Source organism: Nomia melanderi, chromosome 7 (genome assembly GCF_051020985.1).
Source record: "Nomia melanderi isolate GNS246 chromosome 7, iyNomMela1, whole genome shotgun sequence".
Classification (NCBI taxonomy): domain Eukaryota; kingdom Metazoa; phylum Arthropoda; class Insecta; order Hymenoptera; family Halictidae; genus Nomia; species Nomia melanderi.
The window spans coordinates 5031310-5049560 of NC_135005.1; the positions used below are offsets into that span (position 1 = coordinate 5031310).

At 33.3% G+C, this 18251-nt stretch overlaps 1 protein-coding gene across 2 annotated transcripts in view; it reads right to left on the bottom strand.

Annotated features, from left to right (window-relative positions):
* Mctp (multiple C2 domain and transmembrane region protein) overlaps positions 1-17900 on the bottom strand; it is an 85475-nt gene extending 67575 nt beyond the window's left edge. The window contains exons 1-2 of one of the 2 annotated variants that reach the window (XM_031970792.2): positions 17740-17900; positions 1682-2046 (exon numbers count right to left, since the gene is read on the bottom strand). In XM_031970792.2, coding sequence (XP_031826652.1) covers positions 1682-1739 — 58 coding nt within the window. In that variant the 5' untranslated portion in view covers positions 1740-2046; positions 17740-17900. Of the gene's footprint in view, positions 1-1681; positions 2047-17328; positions 17708-17739 lie in introns of those variants that run through there. The other variant, XM_076369563.1, reaches the window with a different exon arrangement.
* Positions 17901-18251: the final 351 nt, after the last annotated feature.

Genomic DNA, 18251 nt, shown 5'->3' on the forward strand with positions numbered 1-18251 from the left:
TAGATTTAATACATTTGTCAATTTGCAAAAGCTAATCATAATCAAGTTAATCATAATTGCAAGACATTCAAGCTTCAACATATTCAATGAAAATAAATTTTTGAAGTCTCTCAAGATTTCTTAAATTTACAAGATTCTCCACATCTTTCAAATTTTCAAAGTTCTCAAGATTTAAAAATTTTCAAGACTCTCAACATTTTTTAAACTTTCAAGAATATTTAAATTTTTTCAATTTTCAAAATTCTCAGGATTTCTTAAATTTTTAAGTTACTTCCAAGGCAATCAAAGTTCTTAGAACTCCCAAGAACATCGCAGCACCTTAACCTTCAGAATGCCAAAGATTTTCAAAGTCTTCGCGACCTTTAAATGCTTCATGAAGCTAGATCACCATTCAGGAATTTCAAGACTTCCAAGAAAATTCCTGTAATCCTCCTATCCTCCATCCGGATCATCGAAAAATGATGGGGGAATTTCGTTACACAACTCACGGAGTATCAAACATACGTAAGGTTCGAGCGAAACACTTAGCAACGCTCCAGCTTGGAAAGAAGCGAAACCAAACAAGAAAGGTAAACGAAACGGGGGAATAAAAGCATTGTTAAACGTGTTCCTTCCTCTCAATAAAGTGGGTTTACACGAGGACACGCGTTCCCATTAGCCGATGACTGGACTCCTTAGGGAAAATCCGAATGAAAAGGGTTGCACATACTTAGAGAAGGAAACGTTAAGGCCGGAAATCGTTAAACCCTTGTCTTATAATGTCAGACTCGCAATACAAATCTAGAACAGTAGCTAGTAACAGTAAATATCATTATCCTCCTGACTACCACAAATTTTTTTTTAATTTTGCACAAAGGAAAATTTTGGAAATAGTTAATGGTGATTAAAAAATCAGAAACACGGAAAAAAATATTCTTGGTAAATCTACATTTTCTTTATAGCATACATTGGGTTGATGCATAAGTTTTGTCGGTTTTACAAAATTAACGTTAATAGTCTTAGCAGATGTTAAAAATGTGGTCCCAAATTCGAATTCGCAAAAGTGGCGGAAGCCGGTAGACTATTTAGACGAATATTTAATTTTCTGGGATTGTCTTTTAGTTTAATCGATTTTTTAACACGTTTTCTGCCATAGTGGTCACCGATGACTGGAGCTTCCAAATTGCTTAAATATAATTGCAATAAGAAAATCGATGACGAATAAAAATGTTTATTCACATAAGTAGCTAAATAACATTGTAATATGAGCACTGTGGTAGAAAATCATTAATAATTATTTATAATATGCCTTTGTTATGAAAGAATAGGTTATCTAGAATTAACATAAAATTTTAAAAGCTTCCCTGTCACAAGTTCAGTAAAAATATTCTTAAAAGAAGTAGTCCAAACAATTCCTAAACATAAATACCCTCTGACGCTGAATAAAATATAATATAAAATATTAACCCTTTTAAAGACAAAATAAATTTCGTGGTCACTTTCCATCCTTCTAAATCAAACGAAAGATGTAAAATCACACTGCGATGTTGAGGTGACAATTTAGAAACACCCTGTGCATACAAGAAATCGCAACAGATAAAATAAGAACAAAATCAATGAAGCTCGATGCTGTGCGAGAAAATGACAGTTTACAACGGAGTATGGAAGTTGTCGGTGAGGGGTTAAGCTGGGAGAGACTCACCCGCTGCTATTTGTTCACTGTCCTCCGACCCAGCGAGTAGCTCGACGCTCTTGCTCATCTTATCCGCCTTGCGCGCAGATCGTTTTTCGATGCTGCAGCTCGCGGCCCTTTAATCTCTTCTTGAAGTGCGCCAGCCTGCCGCATGCCGGCAGCATGATTTCGTCGTGATGATTTAGAGGGTCTGAGGGGAGGGATTAATGAACCCTAAGGAGCATCGATCAGCGGCCGCATATTCGTCCGAATATCCCGTGTCGTTTCCGACGATCCTTCAGTGTCAATCCTCCCGCTAGGCCCCGTCAACGATTCTCACCGGCTGGATCATTCTCTCGGGTTTAGCGACCCCGCGACGAGACTGAGAGACGGAGCTGCCATGATATAAATGAAATCGTGAGAATGCGTGGCGATTCGTTTCAATTTCTTTTTTCTTTATTCCTCTTTTTCTCATTTTTTTTCTTGTTTCTTTCAATGCAAGATGTCCCGTGCGTGATGGTGCAAACGAAGCGTGATGATTCTTCGTCTAGGAAAGAATTGAACTCGGCAGCAAACTCAAAGTGGAAGGTTTAATTTCGAATAGAATTGTCAAAATGAAATCTGAGCTTTGATAGCTGGATTTGCGATTCAAGTCTTCAGAACTTTTAAAAGCTGAAGCCTTCAACGCTTGAGTCTTTAAACTTGAAGACTTGAACGTTAGCTTGTTAATGTAGAAACAGACGGCTCGAATCTTCGACTATTTTCAAATATGAAGACTCAAGCGTTGAAGGCGCTCGATATTCAACTCGAGCTTCCAAAGGTTCAAGGCTGAGTCTCCTGAAGCTTCAAAGAATTTGCCATTAAAGTTGAGCCTTGAAGTCTTTGAAGACTTTGCATTTAAGGCTGAGCTTTGATACTTCAAAAACTCAAGGTTTGAGGTTGAGCCTTGAAGCCTCGAAGAATTGAACTTCATTGAATTCCAAATCTTTAAAACTCAGCCTTTAAGGTTAATCTTTGACACTTCGAGGATTTTACCATTTCTCAAAATTAATTTCGAGTATGATTTTGTGGAAATCTCGTTAAACGAATTTAAGAGAATTTAAGATTTAAAATTTAAAGAATTTTGTGTATAATATTGATTAATAAAATCGATGACATGTAACAGGAGGAAATATATTGAACGTTCGATTTTCGGAATACGTTTGAAGTAAGCGTCAATCAATTACTGATGTTGTTGAAATAAAACTGATGATTTTTAAAATTAAAAGTTGAAAATTGAAAATTCAAAACTGAAAATTGAAAACAGAATATTTTTTCGAAAATAGACGTTTTTATGTATTTTCTTTATACAGAATCACCATCCTTCGGTTTGAACCACCGCCTACAAGACCTACGTACAGAGTGATTCGAAAAAGTGTAAAAAGAAATTCGAATGTAAATTTACAAGTTTATCGAGCGAATTCGAAATGCGTGAGAGGAGTTAAGGGAAACAATAGGCAACCAGTCACGATGCAAACGTTAGCATTCGTATTGCTCTGGATGCTTCAAGTCCGCTCGATAAGACTGAATTTTTCAATCTCAAACTATTCACAAATTATTCTTTAAATTAAGTAAACATTGAAAATAACGGTCACAACATTTCCAGTATTAAATACAAGAAAAACTCTTTTCTAATACTTATCCAAAAAAAATGTAAAATCACTATAAATATTCATACGATAAAAATAAAAACTGTTAAGTAAAACAAATAACTACGTAATAATCTGAAATAAAAACTGTACTAATAATTAACAGTTGCAATTAATAACATTTATCTCTACTATGCACAAAACAAGTGATACTAATGTGAAACGTATAAAGTTTGTGTAGCAATCAACGTGTTAAAGGTGGAAAGATTTCTAAAAATTCTGCTGGTACTGGATCAAGAGACACTGAACAAACGAAAGTTTATTTGCAAATGATACAGTCAAGTGAACCACTCTGTATCCACCGCAGACATGATATTGTAATCAACAAGACTGACACGAGGAACAAGTGAATAATGTTGACTGTGTTCTTGACCGAGGATGTATGATGATATCGATTATATTGTTGACCATGAGTGTGTAACGAATGTAGAGACTAAGAAGCATTTCCACTAGCAATCAGTGACAAAACGACGAAGGGTCAGTGAAGTTCAAGAGTCAGCGAGAATATAGTACGGAAAATAGGTAGAGTTATAGTGTTATTGATTGACAGAGATAGGTGTCGACAGGCTATAAACTTAGAAAATTGCAGGTCTGTTGCGTGTGTTGACAGGTATTTTCGTTACATTGATGTAACACAGTATTGAATTCTAAGACATAGGAACATATACGAATACCACTTAACAATGCTTACAGAAGTGTTAACACTAGAACTATCGTACCAATCAAAACAACTGGTTTCACTACTATTATTTTTCAATTATTGATGTCTTAAAGGTATTTATTGGATATCTGAAGTGATTTTAACCCATTCGCTGCTGGGAAAATTAAGAACGTGTTGCCTTGGGTACCAAAAATTGATTTCAAAGAAAACAAAATTATTTCGTTATTTACTATGAATAGTATAAATTTAATTATTACTTATTAATTACTAGTAAATAGTTAATTGTTATTTATTAATTATTATGTATTATTATTAAATTATAATTTTCTTTCTAGTATTGCCGTTCCATGGAAAGTAGCAGTCCAAACTTATACCACAAGCTACGAAATATCTCGTAGCTAGTAGCAAATGGGTTAAAATAAATAATTTCATTTAAATACTGTAATGAATGTCTGAAGAAACCGAAAATATCTATTGCTACAAGTTTTATAAATATTACATGTGAATTGTACTAAATGTTCAGTAGTTCTAATGTTAAAAACATCGAAAGAGCAACTACGATACAGGATACATAAGATTGTTGCAAAGGTTTCGATTCTCAATTAATTAAATGAGAATTCATTTCCAACAGTATTGCCATAATTTATTTAGTTTTTAGATGATCTATAGTCGTTTCATATTACTCAATCAAAAATTGACACTTTACCTACCAGCAGTTATTTAACAGTTTCCGAAAATCAACAATTAACAGCTAAGGATTTTTTAATTGATCTTTCAATACTAATATCTATTAGAAGCGTGGAAAAAGTAACTTCAAGTAACGTAACAATTTCGTTCACAGTTATTACTAAAAAGAAAATGAATAAGCAGGTACTAAAATAATACATAGAACAATTAGAAATAATAATATTCAGCAATATAATATTATTGCATAAACAATTGTTGAAACATTTTTTCAACATTTTTGTTGAAAACATCGCAGAATTAATATAAGAAACTTGTGCAACAACTCGATTCGGAACACTCACGATAAAACATAACAAAACAAAAAATTAAATGCATCCAACCCCATTTCGTCTCCGCGCATCACACGGATTAAGTTATACCGTCGAAACGAATGATGCATCCGAACGATCAAAACTTCAATCTGCTAATGAAATCGAAAATTTAAATGCAAACAGCGCCGAGTCTCTAACACCGATACAATAATTCAATTCACTTTCTTCAGTAACGTTGAACGAACGCTCGCGACTGAAGTTGTCAGGATTAATTTATCATTCAGGTTGAGAACACCTGGACATTTTGACTAATAGAAACATCGGTATGTGATATTGACAATACCATTGATTCGCAAAAAAACATTCTACAATTCATATATTATTAAAATTATAATTTATGCAAACTCAAATTTTTAAGAATCCTAAAGTCTGGATATTTCATATATTTTTCGTATAAATTTTATGTATTGTATGTATATAGATATGTGAAATATATTAGAATATTTTCGAAACAATTTTCTTAATTAATTTTGTACGTGAATATAGTAATTTTTTTAAAATTACAGAAAATTACTGTTCGGTAAAAAAATTGTAATACTTTTAACAATAGCTGAAGAAAATATTTCTATTGTAATTGTTGTTTGAACTATACTAAAATAGTTTGAAAGAATCTGCATAAATGTTTGCATAAGTGTTATCGAAAACGGGGTTAAACGTTTTTTCTCACAATTTACGAGCTTCCGTCGGCGAAAATGCAATAAAAACGTGTATTGTATCAAGGAACGTGAGGTCAATTATTCTAATAGCAAATTAATGATCAGTGTTTCGGAATAAATGGAGCTATATAAATATTTATTACCGATATGTTCAGAATAACACAGTTTAGACATTAAACTTGTTATAACCAGTATGAAAAGCATTTTAATATCAATTTCTAATTATAAAATTTAATTTATTTTCATTAGGTGATTAATTTTACATATTTGTTTCTGTTATATTTGTATTTTTCACTATTAATATTAAATAATATTTTTCTTATGAAGGAAAGTTCATTAGAATAAAATATATTTTAGGATTTCAAAGACAAAGTCATTATTTTCACCTGAAATTTTATATATGCACAATATAGATGAGAATACTCATGAACAGAAATCAAGATGTTTAAAAAAAATACATTTCCTTATTTTACTTACGCAGAAAATTATTTGAGTAAACTTTAAAGAATATATACAAAAATGTACAAAAAATACAAAATGAATGTACACTTATTCATTTAGTTATAATTATGTAAATTAATTGAATAAATTGTACCCCTTCCAATTTAGCATTTAAATCCAACAGAACAATTACCGTAAAATTCAGTACAAAAATTTGTACCTATAATCGATGGAAATTACCGTGTGAAAATGTTATTTAATAACGACAGCTGGACAATTAATAAAAACTTCTACGTACTTGCATTTACACATAATTTAATGCCAAAATTACCGAGCAAGCAACTTGCCTAAAATGTATATTCTCACACAATCTACAGAAGTGCTTTTATTATATTTTTAAATGCACGCTGGTGAATCAATTTATTTAAACATTCTTCAGGAAAACATTCAAATCTTGTCAATAATTATAAAAGAAAAAATTCAAAATTCATCTAACAACGTAAATGTACCAACTAACCAGTTAAGATTATAAAGACAATGTAATTATATTATAAATGTAAATATGCTTGTATCCACAAAGTGTTTTACTTGATTTTGAAACCATAATTACAATGTCAATGCAAAACGCAATTAAGGTGTCAAAATCAAGTGAAATACCATGCAAATATAAATATTAAATACAAATATTAATACAAAGATTTACGTATATTAAAATATTTATATTTATATTAATATTATATTATTTTAAATACTAATATAAATAGTAATATAAAATATTCAGCTGCAAAAATTTGTAATATTAATATAAATATTTATACTTTAAATATTTTAAATATTGATATAAATGTTTGTTTACATTAAAATATTTACATTTATATAATCTTGACTGGTTGATTATTGGTATACTTACATTAGTCCCAGTCTAATCTAAAAAGAACATAAACGCCCATAAACATTCTCAATTCACAATTTTCCCACCACACTATCCCAATCACTGTCGTCGAAGGTTGATAGCCATTAAAAGCTCATTCCCCAGATGATGAGACCTAACCCAGACCTTGGTAACCTCGTGCGCCAAATACGCGCAGCGGTAAATAAATTAAAGACGCGCGAATGCGCGTGATGCACAGGGCCCGATTAATTTCAGCAAATTTTACGTGCCTGAAAGAGTTCCTCAATAATGCAGACTCACTCATTTCGCTTATCCGGGGACAGCGAGACAGAGACTTCGGAAATCTACTGACACAAAGGAATAAATAACGACGTCTGAATAATTAACGGACGTTTGAACGTAGGACATACCCGGAACGTGAGCGCTGCGAATTTCTCGATTCCGAGCGACTCGGTTCATCCATTTGTACCCTTAAGTGGAATAATCCGCAATAAAAGATTGCTGCGTATCACCGAATGCGGAATAATCCGCGGCATATAACATTTCAATTTTTATTATCGATTGCATATACACCTAACCCTCGATTTACGCAGACCTTTTTTACGCGAGTCTCTTTTACACGGTAAAATAGAAGATTATTTAAAACACTTAGTACCCTTATTTTATAAAATGCCATTATTATTATTTCTTTTGTTTCGTTATGTGAAATAAACATGTATTTCTAAAATTTATATCAGCTTTTCCTTTCAGTATTTTGTTTTCTCTTGTACCAGCAGACTCTATTTATGCGATTTTCATTCGTCTAATAAAATAAAATTTATTTTCATTATGTGATTAACTTTGTATATTTGTTTCTATTATATTCCAATTTTTCGAATTTAAATACTGTTCGTGCACGCTGTCCAAGCAGTTTAGTGGACGTGGCGTAATACTTTCACACGCCGAATTAACCTTGTATGAAATAGATGTGATGAAAAAAAGCTTCTCTTTTTCTCGTTCGAAAGTGGACTGTATTTGTTTAATATTGAGTGAAAGGAGTGTGTGTGTGTGTGTGTACAAAATTACAGTGTGTGTGTTGTCCAGTGAGTACAGCGTGATTAGTAATGAAGTTGTGATACATGTCTGTCTGTCTTGTCTCTCAATGTCTCTCTATATATATAAAAATACTGAGATAGGGCGGTGTCCTTAGTGACAAATCAGAAAGCTAAAACGCTCGGGGTGTTGCTAATTATAGTTTTTTAACCTACGCCCGCATTACTAGTAGTGGAGGTAGGGGGTACGTTGTCTCTTCTGACCTACAAAGGTACCGGTGGCTGTGCGTTCGGGGTTTAGGTCGTTGAGCTGCCGTTTTTTTTATGATATATATCTTAACCAAATAAACCGTGCCAGAACAAATACCTAAAATCTATAGGTGAATACCGCAAGGATCTGCTGTCCAAATGTATATGAATATAAGAAAGTATATTGTCTACTTGGTCAGTTTTCATCTTTTCTTATCTCGTTTTCAATACTGATTTGCTATTTGTTAGTACTGTTACACGTAACTAATCAAAACTACAAGCAAAACACGTCGCGAGCGACATTCTTCTGCCTTTGTGTCGTCTCGCTAATTCTCAAGTGCTAGATGGGCAATACTAATCATATTGTTATTGAATTTTATAAATATTATTTGGTGAGCGTTTAGGTCGAGTTTGATTGATACAGTTACAGAAATACATATTGTAATTGTCTACTTTTATACCTCGAACTTCTGAAATCTAAATTAATGAACATCAGTTTTTCTAAGAACGATAGAACACACTGCACAGTAAATGTCCGCAAATCTAATATTAACTATAGATTTTAAAATAATATATGATTAAGTGATCAAAATTCTTTTGAAAAATGTAAAACGATGTAGATCTACGTTACCAGGAATTTTTTTAAAAAAATTAAAATTTACAAAGTTACCAATATTTAGTGAAACAATTCGAAATAACATAGGACTAGGTTACTGGTATTCAATTAAAGAATTTAAGATAACACAGCTTACGTTACCGAAGTTCAACTGAAGTATTTAAAATAATGTGAACCTATGTTATCGAAATTCAGTTAAAGGATTCAAAATGTCATAGGCCTACGTTAACAGTATTCAGTTCAAGAATCCAAAATGGCGTAGGACTACGTTATCGATACTTAGCTAAAGAATATAAAATGACATAGAACTACGTTATCGATATTTCAATCGAAGAATTCAAAATGATGTAGAACTATGTTACCGGTATTGAGCTAAAACATTCAAAATTACGTAGGACCGCATTACCGGTTTCGAATATGTTAATACATAGCATACCTCCCGTTCAGAAGTTCTATAACTAATTAGTAATAAGGAAGAATAATAATAATTTGTTGTAACGATTTCACCAATCTCGCGTTGAAGTCTCTTTTTTAATACTGGTCTAACTTCTTTCTCTGCCTGTATTGCTTTCTTAAAAAAAATCTCACTTTTGTAGTTATTTTTTAATAATATTTCAACCGTATTATTGGGGATTCTACTATATTCGAATCAGACTAAATTATAAATAACTGAATAACTCAAAATAAATTAAGTATCTACACGTAATCGGTACACGTTCCAATCCCAGTCATACTGGACAGATGGTACACGATTATAGCCCGGATGCAAGTAGGTTAACGATCGCTAAAGCTATTAAAAGCTCCTAAACGAAGTTTTAAAGAACCGTAGATCTGGCTTCTTGTCATTCCACGAGTTCCGTTTCATCTCCCGGACAATCGTCCCATGGAAAACGACGTCGCCGTGAAAACTGCCGTGGCTCGGACGCATCGAAGCCCAGTACCGCGTTTTAATTAGGCTAATTTGGCTCCGTTGAGTTTCAACAAAGTGAAAGACGCAAGGTAGGAACGAACGCGGTTGCCGCGTTGTATTCGAAAAGAGTTCAATTTCCGCTTGGAGATGGAACTGTATGTCAGTATTATTACTTTTTCAAATAGTTTGACTACTGAACCTGTGAAATGTACGGAGCAGAAGTTTTGAATCAGTAGAAACTATAAGAATTTTTCAAATCAATACAGTACAACCTTAAGTTAAGTAGATGTTAGTGTTTTTGTAGAGTTTTATAAATCATTGAATAAATGAGCTATATTTAGAAAATAACAGAATAATTATTATAATTATCCATTTTAATTAAAATTTTTCTATATATTTCAACTAATTCTTCATTATTCAAATAGGAGTTGAAAAACTTTTAAAAGAAATTATTCTTATCTCACTTTAATTAAACTTAACAAGTATAGTATATCCGTTCAGATACTACCACTGAATTTATTCACTATTATACCATTATTATTTTAATAATAGGACTAAATGGCCGATGAAAGTCAAATAAAAATTATAAAGTAAAATCTCTTTGATTGCGGGTTGAAATTTTATCTCTATTTAGTTCCATGATTTATTTCTCATTCATTAATTATATTGTATACTTTTAAGACAATCCTACTAAATAAAATATTATAACGAAGTGCCTAACGAATGTTATAAATAAGATCAAAATAATTCTTTATTTGATTTTGGGGATTGAAACCCTTCCGGAAGCTATTACCCTCAGGTTGATTAATTTCCTCCATTACATTATATCCATTAAGATAATTCTACTGAATTAAAGAATACAAATAAATGAACATATGTATAAAGAAAGTTAGAAAGATCAGGATCAAGATAATCCTCCGTTTAATTAGAGGTTGAAGTTCTTCCAGAAGCCGCCATTCATTCCTATTAACTTACACGCATTAAGATAATCTCATAGAATAAAAAAATATAAATAGATATCCAATAAAGATTGAAGAAAGATCGAGATAACTGTCTGTTCGTTTGGGGGTTGAAACACTTCCGGAGGCTTTTGTCCGACTACCATTGAACGTCGTGTCTTTGACCCCGTTCCAGCGACAGGACCACTATATACACATTTTCCGTCTGCGTGAAAGCATTTCAGCTAGCTATAAGCACTCGACACTGGCACCCTCGCTCGAAAATCCGAAACCTACACTTGCGTTACGTAACTGTGAGACTTTCTGTACTCGAGTACTTTCTGTACTGCTTCTTACAAACAGCGATTTATTACAGGAAACATTATCAGAAAATAGAAAGGAACGTTAATCATTTGTTTAACTGTTATGATTTTTCAATTAATTATAACATACTATACGTACTAATTAATTATCATATAATGTAATTATTTAATATTATTATTATATTATATTATACCTAATTCTAACATAATATACTGCATTACACTTTTTAGCATGAATCAAACACTTTTAATCTTTATTATATTATAATAATGCCAATTGATTTCTGTTAATCCTTTGTTATTGTATCGTAATCATTCTGGCGACAGGGTTGACACAAAAGGTCACAGGCTGACAAGAGTCGATCGAAAAATGACACAAATATGTTTTCATGTACACGTCGTTCCCTATCACTCGGCAATTTGTTTGCCCTCAGCTGGGAGACCGTGACGAGCCAACAGCCAATAAGAATGAAAATGAAATTCTATTTCTAACACTACTCCCTAGCGTCTTGTGTGGCGTTATGGGGGGAAAACTGTATCTCACTTTTATGATAGTCTTTTTAATGATGATAGATTTTTCTATGATAGGAACTTTTAACCCCAATTCTTGAATATTTATAATCTTTTCATTAATGGTACACTACCATTGATTATAGTTGTATATCACGTGATAATAATTGTTATTTAACAATTGTTCTTTATTAACATAATTGCAAAGATCATCATTTTATATTTAACCCCTTAATGAACAAATTCTTTCGGTGTACAATGTTATATACAAATTTCAAGTCAACTATGACTCTTCTTTTCATTTGATTATCAATATAAAATTATTACCATTCAATTTTTTGTACCAAAAGCTTTTCGTTTATATAGAAGAAATAAATTATAATCTTGAGTACAAATAAATTAGTGAAGTTTAATACGGTCCTTCATAAATCCTTCGAGCCCGTATACGTTACGAGCATGGTCATTAAGTGGTTAATGAAAAAAAATTAAATTACAGTTATAAAGAGGTTTATTTAAAATCTGTTTATTTTATTTTTGATTTTGGTTAATTTAGGTTTAATATCTCATAAGGAAGTAAAAAGGGAAAAAATGTTACTGAAGTAAACGGTGGCAGCAAAACCTATTAATTCGACAATGTTTATTCGCGCTAATTTTCCTTTCTAGTTCCCACAAATTTTCCATCGACCAATCCTTCAGTCAACCAATAATCCATTTTTCTCATGTGGACTACACTCGCCGTTTGTAACTTACCCCTTTACCGCGTTAAAAGTCTCGACTGACGTTTCTATCGATCACACCAAAGAATACCCACTCTTCCGCTAATTTCACGATTTATTCTTCAGTCTACCCTACCAAATTCCCAATGATACGCGTTACACATCTCGCTAACTCCGACGTGATCCAAAAATCCTCATATAATAGAAATCTTCTAATTGCTTACAAGAGCAAAAATGTTTCAATGAGTACAGTTACCACGTATTCATTTTAATCAATTTAATTTCCGAATTTTATAATAAGCACCTATTAGTCCGATGTTAGTAAAAATCCCAAATTTTCGTGAGTAATACTCAAATCTTAGAAGATATAAATCTATAACAAGTTTAAGTAATGTATATTGCGTATAATAGTATTATTCATTATCTTATATGAGGTTGTGTACAAACAATATTTTATTTATAATGATTGAATTTATTCTATAATTGATACATCAATAAAAGCAACGATTTATCAAAGTATAGAGTTTCTATAACAGTAAGGTACTCGTAAAAGTTTCAAGCCTCTTCGAACAGTGTTCAAGTTCATTTGGAAGTATATTTTGTTTTTACTTTAGAAACTACTTCTGAAACGTTTGAAACTCTCCTGTTTAGACTCGAGTCTACTTCGAAGTACCATTTTTATTTTCTTGAACCTTCATAGAGAGTCCGAGACCAACGATTAAAGGTTTAAATCTATATATGAGCAACTCCACTCAATCCCTGCTTATAATGATCTTATTTAGTACGTTTATAACTATTCAAATGTGATATTTCACTCATAATACTTAATTTAGATTCATTTCCATAATTGATGTAAAAGATAAAAAAGAAATAATGATTTACAAGACTGTAAAGTTCTTATAAAGTAATTCAACCAATATTCGAGTCTACTTATTCGAAACTCTCTTTATTTAAATTCGAGTATACTTCGAAGTACCATTTTTATTTTGCAGAAACTTTATAGAGTGCTCGAGACCAACGACTGAAGGTTTGAATCTATATGTGAGGCGCACTTTGTCTAATTCCTACCACAAGCAGTTCCAGCCACGGCCGACAGCTTGTCAGTTATATTTCGGACAGAACAGGTCCGTACATTTCAATTCCAGCCGACTTCTGTAATACTCTGAAGACATGCGAACTTTTATATAATATTGTCTTTCTTCTGCTAGGCCGACCGTTCTCGCCACCCCCTTTTCTTGCTCAAGTCCTTCGTTAGCCGCGTAAGCGAGATTAAGTTGCCGGAAACGAATTAACAAGCTACGCTCGCGCCAACCTCCCGCTTACGAACGGTTTTAGTTATTCAGAAGTGTCGGAGCCTACGGACGGGTGCACGATGCTAGGGCCACTTTTGAGCACTGCAATGTAAAGGGTGGCCTGCAACTCGGTGGTATAACTAGAAAAGTTGTAATTTTAACCCTTTACAGCCCAGAATGTTCTCAGCTTTTTATTCCAAAACTTGCAGAGTTACTTAAAGTATTTCATTAGAAATAATTCATACTTTCAAATGAAATGCAAACGAGATTTTTTGAAAACAACTTAACGAAAGATAGATTACATAGATTAACACTAGAGGTATTACACTCGTCAAAATAATGGATTTCAATTTTCTTATTTCGGAATTATTGATATCTTAAAAGTGTTAAACATTGTAAACGATTTTAAAAATAAATCGTTTCACTTCAAGACTATAATGAATACATGAAAAAGTCGAAAAAAATCTATTGATACAACTTTTATAAGGATTGCATATCAACTATATAAAACGTTCGGTATTTCTAGTATTAAAGGATAACGTTTTTTTCGTTTCAATATTTTACATATTGATGCATCATATAAACCTTAATATTACGTAATATGCAGCCTTTTGATTTATTTGAAAATATTTTAGAAGCATTAAACTCGTAACTGAAAATTGTAAGACAACTCGACATTCAAGTTCAATTTTATTTCTTAATAGTTCTTTGCTCTTATAGTCATCTGATAAATAATTCTTGTGTTTCATCGAACTATTATGTCCGTACTAGTACAAACCGTGTAATATTGAAATGTATGCTTGTACAATGTTTATTATGTTAATTTAACTCGCTTAAAATTGTAGTAAATGTTTATAACAATGATTGTAATAAATAATACTACTTATGAATAAAAAGAAGCTTTAATTATTCATAAACACTTTAATAAAATTCCAAAGAAATTATTACACATTACTGTAAGTACGAAATTAAAAATATTTTAACGATTCCAATAACTTTTTTAAGGCTTTATGAGATTTTACTGAGTATTCTATTACTTTTGCAGAAATATATGTGCCAAGAAAGTCTGAGTTTATTCGACAATTATAAACAATTATTGATACAATCATAATAAATAAATAAAAATGTGTATTCTCAGTTATTCAAATTTCTTTCTTAGAACAATGGTATTTTCATCTCCATCTTCACAGGCAAACTAGCATTAAGACGATGGAGAGGCAATATTATTTCTCGAACGTAAATTACAAAAATCTGGATCAAACCATGCAGTTCGTTAATTTTAAACAATTATCAGTATGTCTACAGCTGATAAATCAGAATTTCCATTTTTCATCGGTTATTTTAAATTTCTCTCGGAAGATATTTAATCTTCACTTTCACATGAGAACTTGACTTAAGTTACCGTAGGGCCTACTATTGTTCCTCGGATTCGAGTTAAGGGGATCCGCATTGAATCACGCAGTTTATGCCTCCCACCCCTGTTTACAGACGAAATCCCGACGCCACCGACGCGTAACGATCACACAAAGAAAACAACCACTTTTCTTCCACCCCTGCGTTGTATTTGCCCTTCAGTCGTGTCTTACGCTAACCAGACGTTTATTTTTCCTTCAATCAGCAATTCGTTAAGCCTACAGTGCTCGGCTCTCGAATACGAATTGGCCAATTAAGCGATAGAACGGGATTTTATCCACATTTGATCACAAATGTTAAATAAATCGATAAATGTTAATGTAAATAAATACTTTATTCGTTCCCCAAAGTAGCACTTGTTATTATCAGACAGTAATAATAGGAACAATAATAACAATGTTTCAACTTCTTACTTTCCATTCCACTGCTGCGTTATTTTATTAATTAATATACTAAGAAACTTGCAACGATTCCAAAACATAAAACATATTAAGGAATTGTTGTGTTATTTTACTTCACAATTAACAAAAATCGTTCACTGAAAAAATAAAACTGGAATTAATTTATTATTAATTCGATTCGTCCATTTTCCGTGAATAATGTGCACGCATATTGTTATTCAATTATTTACGCGCATAATAATGCTTCGCATACTATTATACGCTCTGTATCTGAGGCATCTTTGTAAAGACAAGATTTGATTTCAATATAACGAGCTAATTAAACCGTTCCAGTTGCTTTACGATTTACCATATTAAAGTCTTTGAGCACATTTCATAAAGAGTATTTAATACGCTCGATATACCGCAACAATTTGTATACATTTATTACAGGGTGGGATTGCAGAATTAATTGTTACAGAAATTTTTCGAATAAAAATTATAAAGAAATTAAGAAAATTAAATGTTCACAGTTATTAATACATTACCAATAACGAGCGCTAAAACATCTATTCGTTAAGTGTTTTTTTTAAATTGAGCATAAACCTTCATCTTTTTTCATTATTAACCCTTTGCGCCCCTATGTCGAGCGTGACTCGACATTAGTTTTATTCACAGGTGTGCTTCTTCGTCAAAATGTTTTTAAAATAGATTATATTATTATATTATTTTTAATATTATTAGTGAGAAGAATCGTTTAATAATACAGAGTTATCGAGGAAAAAATGCCAAAGAAATTCAGAGTGCAAAGGGTTAAACCTTCCTTTCTTTATTCAAAAATACATAAATTTCTATGATACAACTGAATGTACTAATCAATTCAAAAATTATAAAACGGAATTCCGGAAAAATTACATATATTTAACAATGAAAATGATAATAAATATAATGTCATTTTCATAATTTGATTTCAAGTCCTCATAATTATTCGAATATAGACTATATTTAGATCAAATCATCGTGAATCCTATTAGCGACGCATAACCTCAACTGTCCGCCGCCTCAAAAAGCCAAACGCATTGACCTGACCGACCAACATTACGCGGGTTATCTTTAATGACCACATTCTCGAGTTAAACGGTTCAACAAATTTATCCAACAAAAAATTTATCGGAATATAATTTAAACTGTGAAATGCAGATTGGATTGGAGGTTTCACGGTTGATAAAGATTCTGGCTGAAAAGTTACGGAATCGATCGAGAAACTCCGAGAAATTCGGTCGAGACTTAACGTGACCGGTGTATCGCGCGGGGAATCCTATTACAGGCAGTGTTTATTCGATAAAAGACACTACGTGAATATTTATTTTACAGGAAGTCGAATTCGACGGGAAGAAGATTATAAAGCGGACGTGCAGAACTGATAGCGGTCAATTAAAACTGTGTCAAGTGCACGACACCACGACTATCAATAGATACAAAAGAACACTGGTATATACCAGTTCATTGTTTTTTTACAATTTGAATACGAACTACGGTTCTATTAGATTCACCACCAAGCTCTTTCAAACGTCCCAGTACTTCCAATATTTCCCATAAAAAATAAACCATATCAGCTCACGTCAATAGAAGAAATGCAGTAACTTCCGTTGCAACCGATATCCCTAGAAATGGAACCCTTCATCCCCAAGAGATTTAAATCCATTTCCGCTTCGCAAAGCGCGTTCGAAATTGAATTTCATCCTGAGCATATTGCTCGGATGACCGAACAGTCCAAATAACGAAATGCTGATCTACTCTCAATCATTTTTAGTTCCACCTTTCTTACTGCTATTATTTTAAACACGCACCGATAGCCTTTGAAATCGGCCTTAATACAAAAACCAAAAATCGTCTGTAGTACCAAAAAACTTAGTAACGTCACTACACTCCTCTTTCTTGTGCATCCGTCACTTAAGGGGAAATCCCCGAAAAATAATAAAATGAACACATCTGCACTCCTTCCATCGACCGCACGCTCGATCCCGCGAGAAACCGCACAGAACCGTTCGAGTCGAATCCGTGACATTCACCTTCCGAGTGACACACGATTTCCGGTGTTCCGTTCAGCAGCCGACCTTTCCCTATCCTCCCTATCATACCATCGTCCGCTGAAGTTACTCGCGATCCATCCTAAGTTAAGACTCCTAACCAACAAAACTGTGCTCCGTGTCACAGTCCCTATTGGCCCCGTTCCCTTCATTCCCTTCGTCACAGAAAACTTCACAGTGCTACGAGCGGTCGCATGCAGTGAGTATCGAAGGTACCACTTTACCTCGGAATCGACGCGGAGAACTCGATCCGACCGACTCCTCGTGAACGAATTGCAACGACCGCGTGAAATCGCGGCGAGCCGGAGGAATCGGGGAGAAAAGAGGGTTGGAGGAACGATCGAAACTCTACCAATCGCGATCTCGACGCTTTCGTGTCCGAGAGGCCACTGACAGAACTCGCGATGCCCCATCTTGCTCGAATACTCCTAACCCCACCATCAGACCACATCATTGGAGGGGAGGAAGAACAGCGAAAGAAAGACGGAGCGAGGCACGCACGCTGTGGCGAGAAGGAGACCGAGAGAGGCTCTATCGACCCGAGCGAAGCGCGTTTGTGCGAAAGATGGAGATACACTAGTAGCGACGGATCAGAGAAAAACGATTCGCTGTGCGCCCTCGTGCACGAGGTACGGAATAATAATTCTACAACGTCCATGCGTGCCTCTCTAACGATCCATTAGTTTGATTAGCCCAGGATGCGTAGTTGTCATGGTGCTTCGGCGGAGGAGCGGTG